The sequence below is a fragment of the Abramis brama genome (genome assembly GCF_963993115.1).
Source record: "Abramis brama genome assembly, chromosome: 3".
NCBI lineage: Eukaryota > Metazoa > Chordata > Actinopteri > Cypriniformes > Leuciscidae > Abramis > Abramis brama.
Window position 1 is genome coordinate 42,265,942 of NC_139965.1, and position 21,156 is coordinate 42,287,097.

Below are 21,156 nucleotides of genomic sequence, written 5' to 3' on the forward strand. Positions count from 1 at the left end.
AAAGCAAGTGCAGGCAGAATAAAAGCAGTAGGAGGGCTCCCAACTCCTGCTAATGATCCTCAAGAGTGTTATAATAAGCCTACATTATGCACTTCATCAGTCTGAACACTTAACCTGGGCTTAAGATGGCCTTATTTCTGTACTGTAATGAGCCAAAACACATTTTTATTTCCGCAGCGCATTATGGGGGAAAGAAAATGCACGAAAATTGGTTGAATTGCAGACTGACAATGCAACACAACAGCTTTGTGTCAGACAACAATGTTCTCTCCTGTGAGTGGCCTTCATTTAATAGCTATCTAGTCATTATAGAATGGAGGGAACAGAACATCTTTACTTTTGTGAAAGAGAAATTGCCTCTGACACTCATAATCCACTCATGAAATCAGAAATAGAGACTTTACACGTTGAATAATGACGGTAATAACTCTGTTATTATTTCCCTAATTACCATAATGCTTACAAACTAGTGAGAGCTGCTTTACAAAATGTGATTTTTGTCACCTGGGCAAAGGATTGATTAATAGACTTTTTTTTGCATGCCATCTGTTTTAATTAAATATATTCTGTAAAGATCAACATTTACAGATATAAAATGAAGACAAATGATTTCATTTCTGACTGACCCTTTGATGCAAAGGTTTAAGATGACCACTGAACAGGCTCAGGAGTCCAGTTTGATGGCTGTGTCCACATGTGCCGCTTTTGATAGGCAGGTCTTCAGCGCGATGGAAGGTGTGGTGGAGAACCTCCTGGCCTCTGATTGGCTCCAGGTAGTATGTATCATTTGAGTTCAAGACAATCAGACCTCTGAAAAAAGGAAATCAGAGCAATGTCAGTTTAATGTCAGTTCCATTGTTGAGGTTGTGTCAAAAACAATTAGAGATGAAGGGAAGGGATCTCTGTATCACAACAGCTTTCAAATGGATACTTAAATCCTGTCATCATTTACTCACCCATTTACAAACCTGTATGACTTGTTTCTTTTGTGGAACATAAAAGAAGATATTTTGGACACCAAAAAACACTGGAAACTAATGACTTTCATTATATGGACCAAAAATGCTGAGACAATTTTTTTAATATTTTCTTTTATGTTCCACAGAAAACACAAAGTCATACAGGTTTGGATTAAGATGAAGGAGAGTAAATGATGACATCATTTTCATTTTTGGGTGAACTATCCCTGTAAGTTTTTTCAAGGTTTTGCCCTTATCAATACCATTTAAGAATGCCAGTAAAAATGAACGAATCTATGAGTTATTTTCCATCTGATCTCTCTCTTTTTCTCACAAGCACACATAGAAACACAGAGAGGAATTTTAATTCCTCTTGATCCTGTTTCTGGCCTCAGTAACTAATCATAGGGATCATAGGGGCCACTGGAATTGAGGTCTCCCAGAGCACATCTACAGCACCACTCGAAATTTAATTTCAGTAAAAAGTTTTACCTCTAAAGAAATGATCGGCACGTTTAAAAAATATCTTTAAAATAAAGCTTTGAGGGTGTCCCATTTGTCATTTCAAGTTTCAGTGTTCTTGTATGTGTCCTCAATATGCCTGTTTTCTCAAGTCTGCACTGATGTGGGCTCCACAGTGGACCCCTATTCAACAGTCTCTGCAGGACTTGGGGCTGAATTTGGAACAAGGTTTGGGGTCAATAAGATTTTTTTTAAACCCTTAAATACATACCTCAGGTCTTTATCGACCCCAGACATCATTCACTACCCTGCCTCTCATACATCTTTTAAAGTTAGACACCACCCTTTTTAGTATTCCTCAATCTATTAATTATAAACCATATAAAAAGAAAAAAATATATAAAAGAATGCCTGCTTTGTAATTTATTTATTTTTTGTAAAAAGTGTATAAGGTCGCTAGTCACCCGAGGTATGTAATAGTGTAAGTATACTTTTTTCTGTGCTACAATAATTGAATCTCTGATGACTCAATGAGTGCAAATAACCTTTATTCTTCAAGGAGGCAATGTCTAATACACAATTATGAAGTGACAATAGAATACATAAGTATAATCAGCAAATAGAACTGGCTCAGTGATTTACTGCAGAGCAAGTACTGTGTGTATGCAATAAATATTAGTATCACTGTCACATAATGATGGATCTGGTGAAGAAGCTGTCAGTGAAATTAATACTTTTATTCAGCAAGGCTGCATTAAAGTGATCAAACGTGACAGTAAAGACATAATGTTAGAAAATATTTCATTTCAACATTTGTCAACTTTGATAATAATAATAAAAAAATGTTTTATTTGCGCTCTAAATCAGCAGAAAATGACAAAATCGTAAAATTCTACTTTGCCACTGCAGGAATAAATTATATATTAAAATATATTAAAATAGAAAACAGTTATTATTTGCTTTAATATTGCATTAATATGATTGCATTAAAGGAATAGTTCTCTTAAAAATGAAAATTCTGTCACCATTTACTCACGCTCAAGTTGTTTCAAACCTGTATGAATTTCTTTCTTCTGCTGAACACAAAGGAAGATATTTTGAAGAATGTTGGTAACCACAAAGTTGATGGACCCCATTGACTTCCACAGTATTGTTTTTCCTAACTGTCTAATGACATTCTTCAAAATATCTTCCTTTGTGTTTAGCAGATTAAAGAAATTCATACAGGTTAGAAACAACTTGAGTGTGAGTAAATTACAGAATTTCCATTTTTAAGTGAACTATTCCTTTAATTGCATTACTATGGTCAAATAAATGCTGCCTTGGTGAGCAAAAGAGACTTCTCTCAAAAACATAAAAAATTGCATCACCTCCAAAATTTTGAACGATAATGTATTTACCAGCAGCTTTCATCACCAGCAATACTAATGTATGCTAATATAAACAGGATGTTTCAAAAGTTGTACTCACTGTAAAGAGATAAAAAATAATCTACTGTTCCCTAGTAGTTCCAGTGTTGAATTTGTTTTAATTTGCTTTATTATTAATTTGTTTCATTCTTGTTTACAAAACAGATTTATGGTTACTGGAAATGTGTTTTGCCTTCAAATTGTTCACAACTGGTCCAAAATCCATTTAGTCGCAAAACCATTTGTTTACGCCCCAGGGCATCCAACTATTATCTTCAAAATGAGGATTGTCATTTTCCCCAAGCTGACTACAGGCGAGCAGAAATGACTCTGGGTGTGGCGTTATAATGGTTCCTGACACCAAAACTGTAGGCAAATTTGGCAGTGATTTGATTTGCCTTGGCATAAATGTAATGATATTCATGAAACAATAAATAATAAAATAAATATTTAATACAGAAAATAAAACAATCAGCCACATCGCTGTCAAATTTTCAAATGGACTGTTGTCTCTATTAACTGCAGACTATGATGCACATCAGCACAAAACCTCCAATGAGCTAAAGGTAAAGAAACCCAAGAGTCGCCTTGACAAAACATGCAGTGCTAATTACGTTTGCTCTTGCAAAATCTTGCAACAGCTGTTCAATGACTTGATCTGTCTTCATAAGAAATTCAAGACCTTTGGCAATATCTAGAGATAGACTCTCCAGGGCTTTGCCCTTAATAACACTGGTTTTTCTTCTTCATTAAACTGGCTCGTCGACTAAACGTATACAACAAACTCTGTGTGTCAAAGGAGCGACTGCTCTCATAGAGTCAAGCAAACACACTTAAGGGAATGTTGATTCATCCCACAACTATCTTGGCTGCTGCTCTCTGATCTCACACAGTAAACTGCAGCTTAATTTCCCATCTAGCCACAAGTACGTAGCCAAAAATATCTAAAAGTATTTAAATTGTTTGTAAAATCTACGTTACACATGACCTTCATGCTCTCTTTGTCAAAGCCCACCAGTACAATACATTTGTGTATAGTAAAATGAAAATAACACCACAACAAAACCTTAGCACCTGGTTAGTGAACCTTTTAACAGTTGCTTTTGTATCTTTCAAAGACAGATAGGTTTGGTTTATATATCTAGGCATTAGGTTTAAAATGAACTGGAACAGACAGAGGCAGATGTAGTTTCAAGGCTGTTTGAGAATATTGTTTATACATAGAGAGGAAGCTTTCAGTGCTGAATGAGGACTGAGCACAACAAACTATTAACATTCTGGTAGGCCAACAGCATTAGTCATCAGTGCTTTTATTCAATAACCTGGCCAAAACATTACCTCTCTTTACAAATGAAGCACACAAAATTGTGCTGCATATGCTAAATTAAAAATTACCGACTTTTTGCAAGCACAAATGAAGGGTAACAACAAGATTTGCTCGCTCTCTATAGAGCATTTCGAACTTTCACACTCCCATGCAAAACGCTTGCTCACAAACTCTCATTATTCACACTAGTAACTGAAAAACAACAACAATACAATATAAAAGTCATACAATACAATGCTCGCAGAATGCTCAAGATCACACTAAGCCGTGTGGCATTTAGCCTTCTGGAGACATGTGACCGAATGAATTGAATGTATTGTGTTTGTGGTGAACCAAGAGAATCCAATTATGCCAGACATGACATACCTCATTCCCAAACATGTGCTCAGAGCGACCCAAGAGTCGGCATGACCCCTGACCCTCCCGTGATAGAAGCAATGATCCTGGAGATGGAAGGAGAGAAAGAGATTACTGGAGGGAGGACAGTGAAAAACGATATAAAAGGCAGCAGTTCACTCAACAGAAAGGCTGCAGAGTTAATGTTGTTCATAAAATGGGCAAAACCGAGTTAATGGAACATAGTAAAAAGAGACTACATCTGTAAATCACAATTACATTTGTTACATTTTTGGCTTTCAGGTTTATTGGACTTAATTAGTCTGCCTCTTTTTGATTGCAGTCCTGGAAAACTTCCCTCAGGAGTTCGCCGCTAACATTTGGAAAATAATCGCTCCATTTAACTGTGCTGAAACTGATCCAAACTATGTATAAGTGATATTCTTTCAGCTATTCAAAAGGCTTATATGAATGGTCAGACCGTGAAATTAGTTCATTTATTTGAAGACAGGAAGCAAAAGAGGGATAGTTAAGCATGACAGGCACACAAATCAATGGTCTCTGAAGACGACGCTTGACAATCTCTGAGTCCGAAAATACCTACTTCCTTACTATATAGTATGTCAAAAAGTAGTATGTCTGAAAAGAGCAGCAGGCAAAAAGATGACCTAGTACCTCTACCGAAGATCCGAAGTGCACTGCAGGATTTGTGAAAGGCAGTGAAGTGATGCAACTGACTTATGGCAGATGCAGTACATCTGAATTTCAGTCACGCTACACACATTCATACTATATAAAACATACTTTTTTTAACAGCACAAAGTTTGTTCCTCATCAAATCTCACCTGTCCTGCATCACATTCACTGTAATAGTTTATTGTAATTTTACAGAATATTTTTATACAATTAATTATGCTGTTTTTACCATTTACTTGTCCTTTTAATGCTTTTTTGTTTTCTTTTATACATTTTATTAAATTAGTTTTATCTAAAATGATTATTGACATCATAGATTGACCACTATTATACCACAGTGCAGTGTGGGATTAAAAAATAATAGACTATGTTCTAGCTGTTATTGATTTCATAGTAAAAATGCAAATATTTCAGTGTAGGATAATTTTATATAGGCTATATATATATATATATATATATATATATATACACACACATATATATATATATATATATATATATATATATATATATATATATATATATATATATATATATATATAGATATATATACACACACACACACACACACATATATATATATATATATATATATATATATATATATATATATATATAATTTGATGTACATACATACACACACACACACACACACACAACTATATACAGTGAGGAAAATAAGTATTTGAACACCCTGCTATTTTGCAAGTTCTCCCACTTAGAAATCATGGAGGGGTCTGAAATTGTCATCGTAGGTGCATGTCCACTGTGAGAGACATAATCTAAAAAAAAATATCCAGAAATCACAATGTATGATTTTTTAACTATTTTTTTGTATGATACAGCTGCAAATAAGTATTTGAACACCTGAGAAAATCAATGTTAATATTTGGTACAGTAGCCTTTGTTTGCAATTACAGAGGTCAAACATTTCCTGTAGTTTTTCACCAGGTTTGCACACACTGCAGGAGGGATTTTGGCCCACTCCTCCACACAGATCTTCTCTAGATCAGTCAGGTTTCTGGGCTGTCGCTGAGAAACACGGAGTTTGAGCTCCCTCCAAAGATTCTCTATTGGGTTTAGGTCTGGAGACTGGCTAGGCCACGCCAGAACCTTGATATGCTTCTTACAGAGCCACTCCTTGGTTATCCTGGCTGTGTGCTTCGGGTCATTGTCATGTTGGAAGACCCAGCCTCGACCCATCTTCAATGCTCTAACTGAGGGAAGGAGGTTGTTCCCCAAAATCTCGCAATACATGGCCCCGGTCATCCTCTCCTTAATACAGTGCAGTCGCCCTGTCCCATGTGCAGAAAAACACCCCCAAAGCATGATGCTACCACCCCCATGCTTCACAGTAGGGATGGTGTTCTTGGGATGGTACTCATCATTCTTCTTCCTCCAAACACGTTTAGTGGAATTATGACCAAAAAGTTCTATTTTGGTCTCATCTGACCACATGACTTTCTCCCATGACTCCTCTGGATCATCCAAATGGTCATTGGCAAACTTAAGACAGGCCTTGACATGTGCTGGTTTAAGCAGGGGAACCTTCCGTGCCATGCATGATTTCAAACCACGACGTCTTAGTGTATTACCAACAGTAACCTTGGAAACGGTGGTCCCAGCTCTTTTCAGGTCATTGACCAGCTCCTCCCGTGTAGTTCTGGGCTGATTTCTCACCTTTCTTAGGATCATTGAGACCCCACGAGGTGAGATCTTGCATGGAGCCCCAGTCCGAGGGAGATTGACAGTCATGTTTAGCTTCTTCCATTTTCTAATGATTGCTCCAACAGTGGACCTTTTTTCACCAAGCTGCTTGGCAATTTCCCCGTAGCCCTTTCCAGGACTTGTGGAGGTGTACAATTTTGTCTCTAGTGTCTTTGGACAGCTCTTTGGTCTTGGCCATGTTAGTAGTTGGATTCTTACTGATTGTATGGGGTGGACAGGTGTCTTTATGCAGCTAACGACCTCAAACAGGTGCATCTAATTTAGGATAATAAATGGAGTGGAGGTGGACATTTTAAAGGCAGACTAACATGTCTTTGAGGGTCAGAATTCTAGCTGATAGACAGGTGTTCAAATACTTATTTGCAGCTGTATCATACAAATAAATAGTTAAAAAATCATATATTGTGATTTCTTGATTTTTTTTTTTTGATTATGTCTCTCACAGTGGACATGCACCTACGATGACAATTTCAGACCCCTCCATGATTTCCAAGTGGGAGAACTTGCAAAATAGCAGGGTGTTCAAATACTTATTTTCCTCACTGTATGTGTATTTTATTGTGTGTGTGCACGTGTTGTGAAATTGACAGCAGAACTTCCTCTTCCTGTCAGTTTCCTCTTTGTCTCTGTTGTCAGTAGATCAAAATTGCGCACCATTTATTCACAGATCCATTCCATATCATAATGTCATGCCATCATAGGGAATATTTTCATTTCCAATAACTGGAACTAAGACATAAAACTGATTTGCTATAATGTGAAGCCTGCGCACTGACAGTTTAATCTTCCGCTGCAGGACTCATGAATATTTGATTTTCTTTGATTTGATAGGACTAAGGTTTGCTTAATTACTTTTTTTATGAAGTTATAAATACAACGCTAATTAAACCTCTGTTTGTGAGTATGTGAGTGAGTGTGTGTGTGTGTGCTTACTAAAGGGGAAAAATTTCAACCTGATTGCAATGCACAGTTAACCAGCAGGCTTAGGCATCAGTCCCCTGTGTCATATTTTGCTTTTCAGACACTGATAGTCAAAAGAAAGACAAAAAGAAAAATAAATCCTCTGTGATTTTCTATAGATTGAATTACCACATCTATCAGCAACAGAGTAGGGTGCTGTGATCTCTGCACTACCTAAAGCGATCTGCTCATTCCCTTGAAAAGCTCTTTGTGTGTTAGCGCCCAGTGGTAAGCTGTATGCCCATCCTGTGCTGCTCACTCGAGGGGGCATCTGGAAGCTGTTAAAAGGGCTCAAAAATAATCAGGGGTGTGACTTCACTCCCTTCAACCCTTGTCAAGTGATGAAAACCCAATTACAAATCTCAGAGCTTGTGCAGGGACAGCAAGTTGATTTGGGATCCTTCATAACAGTCTGGAAAGGCAGTTTACAGCTGAAGAAATCCGCTTGTGGTTTTGTATCCTTTTCTGGCTGATCAATTTTAGAGATGCGTGCAGCAAAACAAGACTGTTTTGCAACGAACAGACAGCGTGAAAAATCGAGCAATTTTGTCCTATATTTCGAGTCACACTTTTTTGATATCAAGTCGCTCTCGGCCTTGATTGAACCCGGCACTTCACACCTCAACCACATTCAACGGAAGAACATAAGTGACAAGTTTTCACAACTTTCTGCAAGAGTTAGCAATAAATTATCCGTATGAAATCTGCCTTCTGCAGCTAAAATATACCGTGATGGAATCTCCAGAGTCTTTTTTGCCCGTTAACTGAATGTTTTGCAGGAATCAAAAATAAGGAACGAATTATTCATAACAAAAAATATCCCTACTGGCAACTTTAGACTATCATTGTATAAGGCTGTTTTATTTGTGATTTGAGTGTTCAGGTATGTTTTCACAGGCCTGATCATGTAGTATCACATTAGAGTTTTGCTAATAAGATTTACTATGGCACACCAATGATGGTTGATCTGAAATAAAATTTCTATATTAGTAAAATATAATAAAATCAGTGAGCACAACCAGCATTACTTAGTTACTTTTTATGGAAAGTAATGTGTTGTGTTACTTTTGCGTTACTTTTTCTTATCTGGACTGAGCTTGCATGTTTGTTTTATAATAACGGAAAGTGAAATGACTAAAGGCCTATTTATACTTCTGCGTCGAACTGCCGCCGTAGCTACGTCGTAAGCTGTGTGTAGCGCGCGTACCCTTCGGCGTACCCTGACGTGCACCTCTCCAAAAATGTAACAACGCGTCAATTCTACGCGGACGCAAACGCTGTGATTGGTCTGCCAGAACCCCTCCCTCGGGGTTTCACATGCTCCCTAGGTGCGCGTCAACGCGGACAACAATGCAGAAGTATAAATTAAAACCAACACGTTGCCTACGGCGTATAGGCTCCGGCGTAGGTCCGACGCAGAAGTATAATGAGGCCTTAATCCTCAGGCTGAAGGAAATGCAAATTCACACCTGTACAGTAGAGGGCGCAGCTCAAGCAAACCTTTCAGCTGTTCTGACATTCTGGATTGCAGAAGAATAGGACGTTTAACACTCTATAGGGGTGTTTCTCAAACGGACGGCTGCATCCAAGAAGGTTGCAAATCTTGGCTGTCACGAAACGTCACCGAAGGCCATCTCAGTTCGAAGGATCATTGGAAGGCAGCCTTCATTTCGCATCCTTCATTCGGCCTGTTTTGAAGGATGCATCGGATGTATCATTCGCGGCCTTAAATCACCCACAATCCTTTGCACATATTCAAATTCACAAGAATAAACTGACAGAAAACGAGTCGGAAAACTGAGCTCGTCTGAGTTCATTATGAAATGTAAGACAGAAATAATGTATGAAAGTATAGATGTTATTTTTTGTTTTGCTGTAAATGTATCACTTAACACTAAACTGTCAATAATGTAAGCCACTGGGAGACCACACGGTTGTCATTCACTGTACTGTATTAATAGAAAGCCAGTTAATATAAAGATTTGTAATACAAATTTTAAATAGTATTTTTGTGCGGTGACAGCGGGGCGGAACATTTATGACGTAGCCATGCGCACTTCCTATACCGTCTCATTCTAGCGTTTAATGCTGAGGAGGACTCTAGCCTACAAGCCACCGAAGGACTGGACTAGGAAGGACACAGCCTCAATAGGATGTCCCAATTCGGAGGCTGCACGAAGGTCGAATCAGTTCAATTCCAGACTTAGCAACACTGAACCGTCGTTAAATGGCCTAGCAGCTTTGTAACAGCAGCAGACAGCGGACATTTGTGAGGGGATTTTCAAAAAATAAATGGAGGCAGAAAAGTAGATTTTTTTTTATTTGCTTTTATGAGTTTTTATTGGATTTTGACATGCTTCAACGCCCGAGTTTTTGGCCCCGGTGGTCAATGTCAGCCCTCATTTTAATAAATTGAGTGGTCTGCTCTTTGCTCCCTAAAACAAAACAAAATATTACAAGAAGTTTTGCCTCAGACCACCAAACAAATGAAGCTGCGCAGTGGTAACATTTTTAGTTTAAGTTCACATTTTTTAAGAAAGACTTCTGGCTTTTAACACTTGTTTCACTAGCTATTTGTGTAAATTAAAAAACAATAATTACATTTATATGTGAATTCCTCAACCGCTACAGAACTACCACCCACCATTTTCTTAGAATAAAAATCCTTTCATCATTGGCGCGCAATGAATTCTGGGGTAGGGTAGGACGCGAAAGGTCCATCAGTTGTATTCTTCATTGCCCAGAGAAACGAAGAGCGCATTTGACGCAATTGGCCTTCGAAGGGTGCAATAAAACCAACAAATTCAACACAAATGTGATGTTTAAAAGTCATTTTTGCTTATTGGTATGGTTGAACTGGAACATTGAGGGTCAGCAGCAAAGACATTGGTTTATAAAGTGAGATTAAATACATAAAGTATATTTGTGTAATTTAACATATTTAATTAATGCAGGTTTGTGTATTCTGAGCTGTTTCACTGTTTCACTGTTTTTATTCATTTTGAGGAATACTGAATCTGTTTTTGTGCAAGTGAGATGAGTAAATGCATGTTCACAACATGGGGACAGAAGAGGTGTCAGTCAATAAATGGGAAAACAAAGCAACTTGAGTTACATGTTTGAAAAAGTAACTCAGATATTTTGTTGTAAATTTAAAAGTCTCGCGTTGCTTTAGTTCCTTGCGTTACTTGTAATGCATTACCCCCAACACCGAACACAACAACAATAAAATTGTTTTACATGACAAGTAAAATGCATTAAAGTAATGAAAATATTGAAGGACAATGTGTTTAATTGTCATGACAATGATGTCCCAATGCGGAAAAAAAAGGGATAAAATATTTTTATTTTGGGATAAAATATGACTGAGATTTGTTTTTGTGAGATACACTTCTAAACAAATTATTTACAAATTAGAAGTGTCAGTCTTTTTCTTTATTTGACTGCTCATTAAATGATATATGGCTCATTACATCATGTGCTCATTAAATAACCCAAGTTAATGAAAATAATCAGACGGAAATATTTGAGTGCCAAGTGAAGATAATTCTAAGAAATTCAATTATTGCGGCAGATTAAAACAATGAATAGAGAAAGGATTGAATGAATTACAAAAAGTGTTTTTAGAAGTAAATACAATTTTAGTTGATCATTGAATGATCATCAGTAATCATTGAATATAAACTCACCACCGGCCAATATGCCACAGTCATCTCTTTTGCAATCAAGTTTGCCTGAGGAAATTTATTGTGCTTTTTTTATATAGTTAATCACAATAAATGAATCTGTTTAATTGATAGCGCTAATACAACATTTAGGGGAAATACTGCACTGTTTATACAAAATAAATGAAGCTTTATATGTCAAAAATAATACACACTGAAACTGAAGTCTGGGAACTGAGAGAAGCAGAGACAGAGAGAGAGGAACAGAGATGCAGAGATAAAGAGACACACACACATAAACACATACAGAGGTCTCAGTCCTGCTTACAGTGTGCTTGCTGGTTTTGGTGACGGGGAGGCCATTCTCATAGTGAGTTTCAGTGAAGTCGTGACCCAGGAGCTCCCTAAGAGAGACAAAATGAATAAACAAGCTGTCACTGTGATATCACTACACACACACACATACACACATTTGGTGGAGGTTTTTGCCATTTCCACAGCAATACTTTGTCTTCGAGCATGAGAGTGTTTTCTGCGTTGAACACCGCGATTAACAACGCCCGCAGCGCGGATTACAGTTCATATCCGGACCGGAGTGAGCGTGTTTCAAGTTTTATGGACATATTTAATATAACCTTTAATGTCTGTAAGTGAAGAAATTAAAATGTAAATATTAGTAAGCTATTGATTTTTTTTTTGTACTATTAAAAATATATATTATTATTATGAAATACTCGTCATATCCAACTATTGATTAAGATTAATCTTAAGTGTAGCTCACTGTGTAATTTTTTAAGTTGATTCTTAGCAAAAAACACTTTGTTCTTTCAAAATGATATGTGCTCATTAATGTGTAATTACTTCTACCAACTAATCAAGTATTCTTGTAAGCGTAGAATCTGCCATTTAGAATACATACGAGCGAGCCGCTCGAATAGTGGCAGCCATGTTGTGCCTCCATCTTGAAAATACATTAGCCAAAGAGGGACATAGCTGAAATTTTAAGCTTCGCCTTTCACGTTTTTACACTCAGTGGCACCGTGATGAATGCGAGGGGGAGATTACTCGCGACTGCCGGCAGATTTGAAATAATACGGCCACCGAAGGAGTTAAAACGCCCTCGGAATGGGAGGGGCTAGAAAGCAATATTCAGTTGGTAGTCATAAACAATTTCACCGCTAGATGGGAGAAAATCCTACACAGTGTAGCTTTAAAGTAATGTCAATTGTTTTCTAATCTTAAATATTTTGGTGGGTCTTGAGATAGATTATACTTGTCTTTGGGAAAGTTTGGGAAACCTTGCTCTAGGTCACTAAACATTTTAATTATTTCCAATGCTAAAAGTGCATTTGGGAATCGCAAAATTATAATGTACAGTATAAAAATGGATATTAAATTTGCTTAAGGATATATTTAAAAGTTTGAAATTATTTATGTTTACTGTAAGTGACCATTATGAGACAACAGGTAATCAAAATGTAAAATTTAGGCAAATTTAATATTCAATACATCACATTCAAACATTTGGGAAATTAATCAACAGGAATTAATCAATGTAATGTGTGGTGTTGTCGCAATTCAATACAATTGATGCAGATGCAACATTCAAGGAGTTTAATTAACCAGGAGAATACACAATCATCTTACACACTAAATTATGATGGTAACCGACAAAGGACATAACCAAACAGGGAGTATATATACACTGAGAACTAGACGAGACACAGCGGATGATCATAGAATCAAACAAGTACATAATCAGAAAGCAGGGAAAACAAAATTTGTGCTGTGCTATTATATATATATATACATATATACATATATATATATATATATACATATATATACATATATACATATATATTATATAAAGGGTGCAACAGTTCAAATTGCTCATGGTTCAGTTTGCATCACGGTTTTAGGGTCACATTTCTGTACGATTCGGTAGGCTATGTGCTATGCTCAGGAAAAAAAGGACTACTGTCAAATAAAAATAAAGAAAATATGAACAAATAATATACTGTTACTGTCACAAGATAAAGATGAGGATGAGGATGAAGATGAAGGACTGAAGACAGGATCAAATTATCAACGTAGTTTAATAAAACTAAAGACAAACTGGTGTAGCAGTGTGTACTGATAACAAACAACAACCAACACTAAATACTGTAAACAGAGGAACTAAATACACAGAGATAACAAACTAAATGATGAGCAGCTGTGGGGGAGGATTAGTGTCCATGGTGACTGATGAGTGGTGGGAAAATAGAACAAAGGAAACGTGACTGAAGACAAACAAAATAAAAGTCCATGAAGGTGACACTAATTGAACATAAACATGACAATAACTACAAGCAACAGCACAAATAAATAGAGCAAAGATACAAATTAAATAAACATGCTTTTCAAGTTTTTCAGGTAAAGATCTAACATTACTTTTTAGGTACAGAAATTGTAAAATAACATTGCATATAAAAAAATTAAAGCGTAATCTTTATTAAAGTTGCAAAAGCTATTCAATCTAGAGCATTAAATGTTTTCCTTGTCTTTTGTTGTTTGATAAAAATTAAAAACACAGACAGCAGGAATATTAGCTTGCTGTCACTTTAAGACACAATGTTCCAGTACACTGATAATGATAACTCATGCCATGACTGTTTCATTCACGTAACCGACTATGTCTGCTAGGATACTGACCAAGACGGCCATGTTGACTTGAAAGAGGACTCAATATTTGCGCTCTGTCTGAGACGCAGGTTTACGCAAGTTCTCATTCGCGTCTTCTGACTCTTAAATGTTTAAATTGACAAGGCTTAAATGAGTTTAGTTTAAACAGATAGCAATGTTTGCTGTTCAGGTCTAATCTGCGCTTGCGTACTATCAACATACAGATTAGTCAGATTAAGAGGCTGTTTACACAACACTGTTTTCAACTAAAAACAGAAGACTTTTTATGCGCTTTGGCCGTTCATTTACACGACAACAGCTTTTTGGGTGCCTGAAAAAGCAAACTTTTTGAAAACGGGTTTCAAAGTGCAAGTTTTTGAAAACGGTCTCCGAGTAAACAACAAAAACGCAAATCTGAAAAAAGGATGACGTCATGCACATGCGTATTACGTGTTCAATCTATAGTATTTCAAGAGTTTCAGCAAGTTGTAAAAGCTATTCCAAATGGGTTGAAACATTTAATGAAAAGTCACCTTACTTTTGGAAGTAACGAAAGGAAACTTCCTGAGTTAATAGTTGATGGTATCAAACTTTTTCCTCATTCCTGTAATAATAAACATATCAGATTCATTTTTTCAATCCAATCATAAAATCTCTCCTAGAGGGATTTTTTTTTTTGGAATGCACAAATTGCTGATATTCATTGGAAAGAGGCATGGTTAAATTCATATCAATTTTGTATGCATGCTGAATAAAGTTAGAGGTACATTTTAAAATACTTCACAAAATCTGTCCATGTAAAGCTTCGTTTTCAAAATTCATGGACACTGACAATGTTCTTTTTGTACTGTACACGAGGAAGACTTGGCTCATTTGTTTTACAACTGTGATTTATCTTTAAAATGTTGGTCTGATGTTAGTTCTTTTCTTTTTGCCCCAAGAAAGGTGAATTATAAATGATCTCTAAAAGATGTTATACTGTATGTTCTTTCACACACAGAAGCATAATGTTTGAATATGTGGTAAACGTCTATCCATAAACAAAAATTAGCAAAATGCATACCTAAATGGAATTTATTCTTAATAGAGATGGAATCGCTGAAGAAGTCATTAAAGTTCATTAAAAATAATTAATGTATTATTGAAATTTTATGAAAAATGAAATTTTGTTAAACTTTATGGAGGAATTCCTTATATTGTAATGTCCCCACTATGTTTACCAAATTCTATGAATCTTGAATGTGTCAATAGGAAAAAGGAAGATTCCTTTAATGGAAGATTAATTTGTTTGAAGATATGTGATATCTGTCCTATGAAGCATTCTTGTTGTATGCTGAAATCATTGATTTGATTCATTTGTTAAAAAAAAAAAAAAAAAATCTATATGTTTCATCGCCAACTAATGGCCTGGCAACAGAATACAGCGTTTTTAGTCGTTTTCGCGGATCCGTGTGAATAGGGATCGTTTTGACAATGGTGTCGTCTGTAAGGAAACTCAAAGGAAAAACTTCTCCATTTTAAGCATATTGTTGCCAGGTAAACGTACCCTCAGATGAACCGCGTTCAAGTGCGTGCCGAACCGTGGGTGGAGAACGGTACGGTTAGGTTTTTTTTTACAGAGAACAGTTACACCCCTAGTAGGCTATGTATGTATAGACTGATACCAAATATTCTCCAGTGATCAGTACGTTCCCATAATATGTGTGTTCATGTGAACATCATTTTAATCACAGTCCCTCTAAATCACTAAAAACCTTTTAATATGATTCCACTCATACTGCAGATGTGTTTTTTCCATAAAGGCCTCACATGCTTCAAAGCACTGGCTGAATGAGAGAAAAAAATAAAATAATAATAATAAAAATATATATATATATATATATATATATATATATATATATATATATATATATATATATATATTATCTCAGCCATCAATCCTACTCTATCCCATCATTCCTTCCAGAAGTGAATCTTTCTTCATCACACCATCCTCTCGTAAAATATCTGGCTGATAAGAGGCCAGGCTTCAGCTGGAGTGTTATTGTGTGGCTTTGAAAAGGGCGGGTGGTCAGAGCCGTGATCCCGTCAGAGAGGGAGGCTGTGATTAGAGCTGGGAGTGTGCAGGATGTGAGGACTGACTCTGTAATCTAGTCTATCCATCAGGACATGCACACATAAAAACACGCTCACACACATACATGCAAAGGGACACTACAACATTTATAACCGTAAAGTCAAGTTGTTCAATTGGAGATGGAGAATGATTGCGATCCACAGCACATGCAGCATATTCCCATTCAAACAATGAGATATGATGCTTGGTGAAGGTGAAGTGTGTAATTTCAGAGCCACTACTATGTAATGCTAATGCTCACTATAACTTAAAAATGCAAGCTTAGTGAACTTGGATTCATGAGTTAAAAAAAAAATGCTTATAGATTGTATTATGTTTCATGAAAGCACAGTTCAACTTTAATTGTTAAGTTGATGCAACTTTTTTTGTTGATGCAAAGTTGAATATACTCAAAAAGTCCTGAAGCGGGTTGCCTCAAGTTTTTGAGTTTTCTCAACTTCAGATCTTTTTGCGAATGCCACTAGTAGCCCCACCAAAAAACCTCCAACCACCAATGTTCTAGGTCCCATTTGTTCGGACAAACAGCCCAACGTCCCAACCCACATTATTATTGAGCCATAAGTAGACAGGTCAAGCTGCTCAAACTGAACAACATTTTAAAAGCACCAGTGCAATGCATTTACACTTGAATGGGTTGAATGGGATGAATAGTTTACAGTTAATTATCTCTGCATAAACTGAGATTAGAGAAAGTATCTGAATACTGAAATGAAAATACACTTCAACACTGAGAACCCACTTCTGTACAATTAATGTTTTTTAATTATAGTTCTGACATTATGACAGGCAATACTTTTCAGGCAACCTATAGAAGCCGTAGTGAAGTGGACAGACTAACCTTGAGAAACGTCTATGTGAGACATTCTTTATTCTCAGCAGATCTGACTTCAATGTCGCTTTTCGAATTATATTGCTTCTTGGTTTTTCTGCTTTTAAAAGAGGTGAAACTCTAACATGGCAATACCACCAAAACAGTAGAGGTGAGTCATAAGGACAACCATTTTGGAAAGAGCTGCTGAGGAGCGAGGAATGGGCTAGGAAATGAAAGAAATCTTGAAACATGCAGCGAATCAGAGTGATGACCTTTCGCATCCAACAAGAATGAAATGATGGCACATTTTCAATCTAGAGTTGGTGGGGAGACCGCTGCTGAGATGGAGGAGATTGTTATGCGTGTGTGTGTCCATAACATTTCAATGAGAGAACACAGCTGGCAGTTTGATTTGTGTATTATTACTGAGAGAGCACCATTATCTGCGCTTTCATAAATTACCTCTATGATTTTCAGACTTTATGAGTCCCCAATTCCCCAAACTCCAGCCATAATAACTCTATAGCGATTGAAAAGCGCTTCATAAATGCCCAAAACCCTCAGTGTACTGAACTTTTCCTTTGGTCAATCACCCTGTACTTTGAATTACCACCATTTAAAAGGTAAACACTTTTTACAGCATAGTGAGAAATGCACTCTCTTTCTGTATTACAGTCAACAGACAAAACAAACCAGCCTATTAGCAAAGCTCACATCCACACATAAACACTAACCACTCAAAATCACTGCTCTGAGCTACACACTCATTACCTCTTCCACGCTTAGCCATGCTGACACAGTGGCAAACATTTGAGGGTTCGGAGGGTGGGGGGACACAAAGTTAATGTGATCAACAAGGCATGAGTCACATTGTTTTAGTATATGTTGGGAACTACAGCGTACGTGTTGATCTAACACCTATTTTAACTGGCCAAATGCTGGTAACTATTAAAAGAACCTTCAGGCTAAAGCTCTGTGACATAAACAGCTCACTTAGACTTTGCACACCAATAATTTAGTGTTTTTTGTGCATTCGTGTTCAGAAAACTTTCACTCACTTTGATGTTTAAAATCCCCAGAATGAAATTATGTAGTTGTTCTTAGACAGGTAAGCTTTGTTACTCAGAGCATTATGGGCAATAAACAGCGATAGCTGTGTTTGCTAGAGGTGTAATCAGTTTAGCATGAGAGGCAATAGTCAGTAATGTTTTTACCTGTATATCTGAGTTAAAGGAATGTTCCGGGTTCAAAACAAGTTAAGCTCTATCAACAGCACTGTAGGCATAATATTGGGTACCAAAGAATATAATTTGCCCCTCAGTTTAAATATGAATCCTGTGCTTTTCCACTTACACAAATGAAGTAAAAACCTGTTTATTTCTTGAAATATAAAGTTGTTTGATGATTTCATTAAGTGAGAATACTTACAGGTGGATGAACTTCGTGGATGAATTTACAACATAATTCTTTACTTTGTGTAAACAGTGCGTTTCAGTGCAGTTACCGTACGTCAAGTCATCATGACAACAAAGCTAAACTATTGGATATAATTTCATACAAAGCCATTAAGCAAATCTTTGTAAGACTTGTCTGATAACAATATGTTTTGTGGGTTTTAAACAGGGTGCATTTTATGTAGTAACCCCATATTCTGTGATTTTTGCTTTAAAAAACAACAGAGAAAGTTGTGTGTGGGTGTGTGTAATCAACATTATAACCACAGATGCTGTCCAGCTTGTCTGGCACTGAACCCAAAACATTTCTAAAGAGCATTATAGGCAATCGTTTTTGATAGCTCAAACAATAGTTGCCTATTTCAAAGGAATAGCTTGCAGTCAAGCAATGTGCATATGCTGCAAGTTATATATATATGGTTAAGTTGAGGAATGACGTGCATAATAATATATTATATTATATTATATTATATTATATTATATTATATTATATTATATTATATTATATTATATTATATATATTTATTTATACCAAGTTCTGGCATAACACCCTAGATGGCGCAGGCTGATAGGTCCTTAACTTAATTTGGTAACGATCACATCGTCATCTACATAGCGCAGCTGATTGGTTGCTGTTCCATCAGTGGCCAATGAGCTGTGGCTCAATATTCAAACAAATACCAATAGTGTTGCTGTTAGCAGCCTGCAGCGTGCTTCAGAAACCCTCCACCTTCCCCAGCTCCACCTGTATTCTGCCGTGCAAAGGCAAAAGACCGTAACTTCGTTTTTGGTCGAAAATGAGTTATTTATATTTTTGGCACATTCAAGACCTCCTTTATCATGTGGATAAGTATCTTGAATCAATTCCGTTGTTTTTTCGAGAAAATAATGATTTGTCTTAACAGTAACTTCCAAAAGCCCATGAAAAACCAAGGCAGAACACCGTAACATCAGTTACCGCTCTTTGGCTTTGTTTTGGAACGCTCAAATTACGAGTTACGGTGCTCTGCCTTTGTTCAGCCGTGCGTCAATATGAAGTTACTGTGCCGGTGTTCAGTTAAATAATGCTACCTACCAGATTGTACGGTTATCTGCCTTTGTTTTAATGTCTATTCAAATTAAAATTACGGTGTAGCCTGTGTACTTTGTACAGCTGCCATCAGTCCCTCTAACTTCTGATGTCCTCAGAGCTTTGTCCTGCACAATTGCGGTCAGAACATTTAGTATGGTCTGAACCCGCTCCATCAACAAACGTGCGATATCGATCGCGAAGGATTATGCAGAGTTGACAGAAAAACGTTACACATTGCCGTATCAGATGAATACAACCAAGAATTAAAGCTTGGCAAACTAGCTGGCATGCAGAGTGCCAAAACTTCGCCTTCAGCCCCGCCCTAAACGCGGTCGAGTCAACGCTGGACTAATATATCTTATGGAGGTATTTTGTCATGTCAAATGTATTAATAATGCCATCAGAATGCAACCAAAGCACAGGATAGCAATAAGTAGATGGCTATAAATAATTGTAAATCATACAAAATAAATGCCATGATCACTAGATTTTATACAGGTGTTACTATAATGATTTTGTTAATGGTGATCAGCAACTAAATATTGATAATGTGGAAGTTACTGCCTTTTGCCTTGGCATGACTTCTCACTTTTTGCTGACAATACAAAGGCAGAGTACAGTAACTTTAAAATAGTGGTCAAAAGTCAAGTTTGAGCTCAAATTTTTTTTATGTATATAATTTCCATTACTTAAACATCTATTTGCCAGATTTCCAGTGTCCTACCTATAATTAATTTGGCGGGACAACTAAAAATCTTTAAAGTCATTTTTCTCAGTTCCACACTCTAGCGACTTAAGGTCTTTTGCCTTTGTAGGGCAGTATAGATCTGCTACAGGGGTTAATTCATGTATGTTACATATGCAGCAGCAGCAGCAGCATGTCCTACATGCTCACAGCAATGTCTTTAAATGTATTGGCAGTAGCAAGTGTCTTGGTACTTGCACTGCAGCAGCAGCAGCAGCAGCGTAGCAGATCTATTCCGCCAAGACCATACATTAACATTGCCATATCCATTACCATTACCATGCCAATCTCTCCGAGAGTTGTCATGACAGAAATGTATTTATTCGGTTACACTTTATTTAAAGGTGACAGTTACATTGTACTTACTCAAATAAGTACTGAGGAATATTAATGAACTACATGTACTTACTATAGAGTTACAGTACAGTTAGGGTAAGGGTTTGGTTTAGGGTTAGTTACTTGTAATTATGCATAATGTAATGTTATTACTATAGTACTAGTAACGTGTAACTACATCACCTTTCAATAAAGTGTTACCATTTGTTCTGAAAAGTAGAGATAAGCAATGAGATTTGAATTGCTTTGTTTGTGTAAACAATGACTCCAGACTAATGTGATTGTAACAGTCTTCAAATCATCTGCTCCCATGATTATTCATAATCAATGTTTTACTTGTGATAACTATGACCTAACTAAAGTGCTGCACTTAGCATCCATATTTCCTTGAA

The 21,156-nt window shown here is 36.6% G+C and overlaps 1 protein-coding gene across 1 annotated transcript in view; it reads right to left on the minus strand.

Annotated features, from left to right (window-relative positions):
• The window catches only part of adam19a (ADAM metallopeptidase domain 19a), a 116,042-nt gene that overhangs the window by 46,541 nt on the left and 48,345 nt on the right, over nt 1-21,156 (minus strand). Inside the window, exons 4-6 of the mRNA XM_084109561.1 lie at nt 11,871-11,946; nt 4,524-4,600; nt 627-810 (exon numbers count right to left, since the gene is read on the minus strand). Of these exons, the coding sequence (XP_083965687.1) occupies nt 627-810; nt 4,524-4,600; nt 11,871-11,946 (337 nt within the window). The remainder of the gene's footprint in view (nt 1-626; nt 811-4,523; nt 4,601-11,870; nt 11,947-21,156) is intronic.